Genomic DNA, 8,541 nt, shown 5'->3' on the forward strand with positions numbered 1-8,541 from the left:
AATACTGTCTGTCTATCTACAGAATCGTAGGCTTTTTTGAAATCAATGAATGTAACGACAGTGTAGAGGTTCTGATCCTGAGGACAGTTTTGAAGTTAAAACTTGCTCTGGACACGATATTTCTAAGCCCCTCTTGGTACTCGCCAGTTGTGTGTTCTGTTTGACCTTCTTATTCAGCAGAGCTTTGGATATATGTCTCGGTAATTGCTGGTGTCTATTCTGTCACCTTCCTTATCTAGCGGATCGATTATGGCTTGTTTCCAGGCGTCCCGTATTCTTTTTGCAGCAATCTTTAATAACCTCATCAATGGTTTCAGCTTCCCGCTTCACTCCCAGATTCCACATCTCAGCTTATGTCCCGTCTTCACCTGGCGTTTTGTTGTTTGTCAGTGGCCAATGTGTTGTTCAATTTGATGCTATGACAGAGGTTCTGAAGGTATGTTTTCCTTTCGAGGTTGTCTGAAAATTAGTCGTTATGTTGGTTCCTCGCAGTTTAGAAGATGTTTGAAGTATTTAGCTAGTAACTCACAATTACCTGCATTGTTGGTAATCAGTTTGCCTGTTGAATTTTTGAAGTGTAGGTTCATGGGCTTGTAACCTCCTATTTCATCTTTAAAAAGTTTTTAGAAATCCCTAGTGTTGTTCTGTCTGAAATTTGTATCTATTTACACTAATAGTTTTTTCTAATATTACCGTTTCTCCGTTGGAATGATTTTTGATGTCTGTTTTCTGATTTCAGTGAATGTGTTCCAGTCTCTTTCCTTTTGGCAACAGCTCCATTTTCTCCCAGCAGTTAGTTTATGCTCTATCGCTTCCCACCTGTCTTATTCCACTACCCATGTTTCCTTCTCCTTCAAGGTTGTTCTAGTTCTTTCAACGTCTCTATCATTGCTTCTCTGATTTCATTCCTATTTCCCATCTTCTTTGAGTGAAGCTGTTTAAAGTATTCGTTCCTTTTGTCTGACAGAAATTTTGTGTCAGTTCTATGGACTTTTTTGGGTTTCGTCTTTTATTTTGAAATTTGCTATGATTTCTCTTAAAAAGTGGTCAGAATCATCTAAGCCTAGACCTCTTCTGACCCATAGATTCATGATTTCTCTCTGGTTTTGTTTGGTTTTACATAAAAAATAAGAAACTTTTCTAAATAAATGTCAAACTGCACATGACTACGTAGAAAGAAGGATTTTTGCAAATGATAGGTGTTATGTCAATGTTTTGGCAGACCTTACGAGCTTGTAAATGTGTATTAATTGTTAGAACTTAAGCTACTGTGAAGTTCGTTAAAAAAATCAGCTCACCTCTCTTACTGCGTCTCCCAAGTTGTAAACTGAAGTTATAAAATCCACTTGGAACTGCTGGCAGTGCGTTGAGAGTCTCGACCTTTTTGGTTTTTGCGGTGTATATGAGCATTACAAAGCCACCGCCCAGGCCGGTAATGTGTGGGTGGACCACAGCCTGGCACAACATTGTGGTCACGGCAGAGTCCACCGCCGAACCGCCTTTAGATAGTATTAACCTGTAGCACACATAGAACGGAATTGTAAGTAAACAGATCCAAAATAGTTTTTTTTTAAAAAAAAAAGGTTGTGAGACAAGATGGCCTTTAAATATGAACATTTTAGGTTAGGCTTTACCGTGACTGTTATTGACATTAAACGAAACAACAAGTTAACTGTTACCAGTCGCTGTTTATTTATCTCCACGACGCGTTTCAAAGGTTTAAACCTCCATTGTCAGCTGGATTCACATTTGTTTGTATGACATTTGTGTGTGTGTTGTGCTACGATTTTTTTGAGTAACTTCTGGCACTGCCTAGTGGAGAAACGAAACACTATTTTAGAAATAGTGTTTCGTTTCTCCACTAGGCAGTGTCACAACTTACTCAAAAAAATCGTAACACAACACACACACAAATGTCGTGAGACAAAGTTCTCGCAAAGCGTCGTGCAAATAGTGAAAAATACACTCCTGGAAATTGAAATAAGAACACCGTGAATTCATTGTCCCAGGAAGGGGAAACTTTATTGACACATTCCTGGGGTCAGATACATCACATGATCACACTGACAGAACCACAGGCACATAGACACAGGCAACAGAGCATGCACAATGTCGGCACTAGTACAGTGTATATCCACCTTTCGCAGCAATGCAGGCTGCTATTCTCCCATGGAGACGATCGTAGAGATGCTGGATGTAGTCCTGTGGAACGGCTTGCCGTGCCATTTCCACCTGGCGCCTCAGTTGGACCAGCGTTCGTGCTGGACGTGCAGACCGCGTGAGACGACGCTTCATCCAGTCCCAAACATGCTCAATGGGGGACAGATCCGGAGATCTTGCTGGCCAGGGTAGTTGACTTACACCTTCTAGAGCACGTTGGGTGGCACGGGATACATTCGGACATGCATTGTCCTGTTGGAACAGCAAGTTCCCTTGCCGGTCTAGGAATGGTAGAACGATGGGTTCGACGACGGTTTGGATGTACCGTGCACTATTCAGTGTCCCCTCGACGATCACCAGTGGTGTACGGCCAGTGTAGGAGATCGCTCCCCACACCATGATGCCGGGTGTTGGCCCTGTGTGCCTCGGTCGTATGCAGTCCTGATTGTGGCGCTCACCTGCACGGCGCCAAACACGCATACGACCATCATTGGCACCAAGGCAGAAGCGACTCTCATCGCTGAAGACGACACGTCTCCATTCGTCCCTCCATTCACGCCTGTCGCGACACCACTGGAGGCGGGCTGCACGATGTTGGGGCGTGAGCGGAAGACGGCCTAACGGTGTGCGGAACCGTAGCCCAGCTTCATGGAGACGGTTGCGAATGGTCCTCGCCGATACCCCAGGAGCAACAGTGTCCCTTATTTGCTGGGAAGTGGCGGTGCGGTCCCCTACGGCACTGCGTAGGATCCTACGGTCTTGGCGTGCATCCGTGCGTCGCTGCGGTCCGGTCCCAGGTCGACGGGCACGTGCACCTTCCGCCGACTGGCCACCATATTCTCCACACATGACACTATTGAGCATATCTGAGATGCAACGTGATGTTCAGAAGAAATATCCACCCTCTCGTACTCTTACGGCTTTATGGACAGTCCTGCAGGATTCATGTTGTTAACTCCCTCCAGCGCTACTTCTGACAATTCCCTCCAGCGCTTCTTCAGACATTAGTCGAATCCATTCCTCGCCATTTTGCGGCACTTCTGCGTGCTAGCGGGGGTCCTACACGATATTAGGCACGGAACCAGTTTCTTTGGCTCTTCAGTGTATATGTTACCTTAACATCCACAGTACAGTAATTTCGAATGGACCTGAGGGCTGCAGTTATTTCTTTGTAAGATACCAACCGCTTATTACGGTCTTTGTCGTCAGCATGGTTTATGTTATGAAGATTTTCGTATTGTTCAAACTTTGCATTGATCACTGTATTGGTAGGCACGCAGCAAACATACTTCGTTTTTTTATGTAGTTTCCATGCACTAAGGCAAGCAAAGTTGCATGTCAACAATGGTCCTGGCTCTAACTTTTATGAGGGATCTTCGCCAAAGCTACCCTACAACAATGTCAAAGTTTTGACCAAACGGCTTTGAAAAAGTATTTGTCGTTGGTCACGAACAGTGCGTTGCCGACGTCACACGCACGTGCGCTCACGCTTGCGTTTCTCGGTGGCCACAGTCAACTAATAGTTGACGTTGCAGACACAGTAGCGGCGAGGGTATGCGAATCCTTTACACGGCGCACCCACGAGACGTCGATTTTGACCAGGAAGTCGCTCGTGTAAAACAGACTTAACTGCACTTCCTTGGCTGCCCAATGAAGTCATACGCAAGACTAGTTGACAAATATTTGTGCGAGCATCTGGAGACCATGCACGTTAGCGCTGGTGGCGTCGCCCAGCTGCACCACTGGCCATTAAAACTTCTACACCACGAAGATGACGTGCTACAGACGCGAAATTTAACCGACAGGAAGAAGATGCTGTGATATGCAAACGATTAGCTTTTCAGAGCATTCATACAAGGTTGGCGCCGGTGGCGACACCTACAACGTGCTGACATGAAGAAAGTTTCCAACCGATTTCTCATACACAAACAGGAGTTGACCGGCGTTGCTTGCTGAAACGTTATTGTGATGCCTCGTGTAAGGAGGAGAAATGCGTACCATCAAGTTTCCGACTTTGACAAGGTCGAATTGTAGCCTATCGCGATTGTGGTTTATCGTATCACGACATTGCTGCTCAAGTTGGTCGAGATCCAATGACTGTTACCAGAATATGGAATCGGTGGGTTCAGGAGGGTAATACGGAACGCCGTGCTGGATTCCAACGGCCTCGTATCATGAGCAGTCGAGATGACAGGCATCTTATCCGCATGGCTGTAACGGATCGTGCAGCCACGTCCCGATCCCTGAGTCAACAAATGGGGACGTTTGCAAGACAACAACCATCTCCACGAACAGTTCGACGACGTTTGCAGCAGCATGGACTATCAGCTCAGAGACCAATGCTGCGGTTACCCTTGACGCTGCATCACAGACAGGAACGCCTGCGATGGTGTAGTCAACGACGAACATGGGTGCACGAATAGCAAAACGCCATTTTTTTCGGATGAATCCATGTTCTGTTTAAATCATCATGATGGTCGCATCCGTGTTTGGCGACATCACGGTGAACGCACATTGGAAGCGTGTATTCGTCATCGCCATACTGGCGTATCACCTGGCGTGATAGTATGGTTACACGTCTCGGTCACCTCTTGTTCGCATTGACGGCACTATGAACAGTGGACGTTACATTTCAGATGTGTTACGACCCGTGGCTCTACCCTTCATTCGATCGCTGGAAAACCTACATTTCAGCATGATAATGCACGACCGCATGTTGCAGGTCCTGTACGGGCCTTTCTGGATACAGAAAACGTTCGACTGCAGCCCTGGCCAGCACATTCTCCAGATCTCTCACCAACTGAAAACGTCTGGTCTATGGTGGCCGAGCAACTGGCTCGTCGCAATACGCCAGTCACTACTCTTGATGAACTGTGGTATCGTGTTGAAGCTGCATGGGCAGCTGTACCTGTACACGCCATCGGAGCTCCTTTTGACTCAATGCCCAGGCGTATCAAGGCCGTTATTACGGCCAGAGGTGGTTGTTCTGGGTACTGATTTTTCAGGATCTATGCACCCAAATTGCGTGAAAATGTAATCACATGTCAGTTCTAGTATAATATATTTGTCCAATGAATACCCGTCTATCATCTGCATTTGTTCTTGGTGCAGCAATTTTAATGGCCAGTAGTGTATGTTTGCTGCTGCGCGCCTGGGAGCCGGCACGCAGCTGCGGTGCAACGAAAATACATACCGCCCCCCCCCCCCCCCCACCCAGCCTCCTTGCCTGTCCCGGGTAGCCCCTTCCCCCCACCATCTACCATATCCATTCACACTCACAACACCCATCATCTCCCCCGCCCCTCCCCCCACTGTCTGCGACAGTAAAGTTGATACATAGTGGGAGGCCGACATCTAGTCTCGCCTCTTACGTGAAACAGATGGTTGGTCCTGACAGTTAATGCGCCCAGCTGCAACGTTGCCGAACGTAGAGTCTGGCTCCACAGTCGCCACGCCTCACGTCCTCTAGTGGTAAAAACAAAATACGTGACAATATGCGGGTTGTGACGTAAAATTAAAATGTAGACTTTCACGGCCGGAAATGTCAAGTCCATTATAATTATCCGGGCTGTTATCCCATGGTCGGTTGATGAATTCTGTGTCAATTCCCAACATTAAAAATGTAATGGAAATAATAGGGAGGATCTTGACGAAGCGGAGTATTCACGTAATTCACAAGCCCACCAGGAAGATACAGCAATACCTTAAGCATGCCAAGGACGCTCGCAAACCATTGGAAAAAGCTGTAGTGTGTAGGATCCCATGCAGCTGTGGAGATGTTTATGTGGGTACCACTAAAAGAACTGTTTCAAATCGTATGTAAGAGCACAAGGGCAATTGTAGAGGAGGAGAAAAGGAACGATCAGCTGTTGCGGAGCATGCTTTCCAGCCAGGTAACCACCATATTCGTTTCGAGGAGACGCAAGTACTAGCGGCCACAAGCGGTTATTATGGAAGGTTCTACAGGGAGGCAATCGAAATCGCCAAACACCCTAATAATTTCAATCGAAAGGAGGAGGGCGTGAAATTAAACGGTATATGGATGCCGGTGTTGAAGAAGATGTGTACCACCCGTCCACTACTGGGTGATGGCAACGGCGATCGACGGCAGCGGAGAGCGGCCAATTGCACTGACGTTTTCAAAACACGTGACGTCACGCCACAGCGCGGGAGCGCTCGCACAGGGAATTTAGCGGCAGTCAGTAGCGAGCCAGTGGGTGTGTTGAACCTTCCATCAAGCTACAGACCCCCTTGAAGATGTCCTGCGCAGACGGGGACGAAACGTTGGCAATTGACACAGAATTCATCAACCGACCATGGCATAACAGCCTGGATAATTATAATGGACATGACACGTAGAATTATTCATAGTGGCTAGTTCCGATACACAATCTTGGAAAACTGCAACAAAATATTCTGTATCTAATATGCTAAAATATGTTACAGTTGTTTGTTACGATTTCTCAACATAATTGCCAAGTGTTCTGGTAATATTGTAGAATATTCACACTTTCGGTTTTCATTGTTAAATATTTCGTTATTAAAAACATACAAGTGGCATAAGACTCTAGCAACGTATTAACAGTCATAATGTGACGCAAATAGTGACAATACGATGGATGATCTATCGACGACAGCATCTCCTTTTAGCTTCCTGACTGCATTGCAGTATGTTGGCTTGTGAAGTACGTATGTCGATGTAGAAGTACATGACAATCGATAACATCCACTCACATCGCTAGCAGCATCTGGTGGAAAATCGTTACCCTCTGCATTATTCGTATTATTAGTGCTCCCTCTGTGCCTTTAAAAAGATCCTCTCTCTGTAGCGACACGAGCTGTTTAGAAAGTGACAGATGTTCCTTTCTCTTACAGTGGTTATACAAATGAATTGCATCCTTCTGGAAATCGTCACGGTCCTATACTTGGCCTCCGTTTTCCCTGGTGTCTTCAGCTTGGTAGTCAGTCTCGTCGCAGTCTACACTGTACTGTCCTTTCCCTGTCGTTACAACAGTGTTTTTTCTTCTTTTCAAAGGTCCTACAGACCCCTTTACATGTAGAACAAAAGGGAATAATAGCTCCTCGTCTCTTTCCTCTTCTTTCTCAATGTACTACCTCACCAAAAACATGAATTCGCAGGCCTGGATTCTTTTATTTCTCCTTGACACTTCACGTGTTGTTCGCGTGGCACTCGTCACACTTGCCATAGTTTGAAATGACACAGCAGCGAAAAACACTAAAAACGTAAAATTAGTTTTCAGCCGAAACTAGTTACACTATGAAAATCACAGTTGCTTTTAACATATCGACGTCTATATTTTGCAGCGAGGCAATGTCGCCCGTGCTGTATGCTCAAGCACCATTTATCATTGACTGGTTCACTGCAGAGATGGGCTATCTGCTCCCAACCTGATCCAACGAGCTAAATCCTTCTGCAGTGTAAGCGGTCAGTGGCTCGCAAGAAAGAAGCATTAGCTCTTTAGGTTCAAAATGTCTCTCCAGTGACATCAGCGAGTGGAACAAGTTTCTGCAACAGCATCCCACACAACATGCAAAATTAATCAGTATGGCATGGACTGTTGTAGTAAGAAATGCTTCCCGAGGTGCTGACAAATGCACTGTAGACGACATGTATGTACGTGTTTACATACGAGGGGGAGTTGGAAAATAAGTTTCCCCTGTCGACTGTGGGCAGAGTTGTGTGATATGGCCGAAAGACGACACGGCAGGTGCAAGATACCGATACACCATTGGGTAGACGTCGACCGCGATCAAGCAGAGGGCGCTGACGCAGTGCCTGCGCAAAACGGAGGCCAGCCGCTCAGTCTTTTCCCTGAGCTATGGAGAGAAGGTGCGTTTTGGAGTCGTGGTCAAAGGCGGAAGTGAGAGCTGTTATACATTATGAATGGGCATGTGGAGTATCAGGCACAGAAATTCATAACCGCCTTGATGAGGTGTATGGGTCAGGTGTGATGTCGATCCACATGGTGCGGAGATAGTGCCAGCAATTCAGTGATGGACGTCAGCAAGTGCGGGACATACCGAGACCTGGACGGACGCGCACGGCCACTACAGATGCAAATGTCAGGGAGGTGGATGACTTGATTAAAGCGAACCGGCGAATCACCATCGATGGAGCAGCGGTAGAACTTGGAATCGGACATGAGTGAGCTCACAAGATCGTCCACGACATTCTTCGATACAGGAAGGTGTGAGCGCGATGGGTGCCCTGCCAACTGACCCCGACACACATGGAACAACGTATGGCGTTCAGTCTGGAACAGCTCGTGTGTTACCATGAATCTGGAAATTGACCTTCTGTTTCGGATTGCGACGGGGAATGAAACGTAGGTCCACCATTACACGCCGAATCGAAGGTTG

At 46.6% G+C, this 8,541-nt stretch overlaps 1 protein-coding gene across 1 annotated transcript in view; it reads right to left on the reverse strand.

Moving 5' to 3' along the window:
• Positions 1 to 1,617, reverse strand: part of LOC126456570 (uncharacterized) — a gene marked incomplete at its 3' end in the record, with an annotated part of 67,324 nt that extends 65,707 nt beyond the window's left edge. The window contains exon 1 of the mRNA XM_050092320.1: positions 1,299 to 1,617. Within this exon, the coding sequence (XP_049948277.1) occupies positions 1,299 to 1,617 (319 nt within the window). The remainder of the gene's footprint in view (positions 1 to 1,298) is intronic.
• Between the last annotated feature and the right edge of the window lie 6,924 nt (positions 1,618 to 8,541).

Source organism: Schistocerca serialis, chromosome 1 (assembly GCF_023864345.2).
Source record: "Schistocerca serialis cubense isolate TAMUIC-IGC-003099 chromosome 1, iqSchSeri2.2, whole genome shotgun sequence".
NCBI classification, from domain to species: domain Eukaryota; kingdom Metazoa; phylum Arthropoda; class Insecta; order Orthoptera; family Acrididae; genus Schistocerca; species Schistocerca serialis.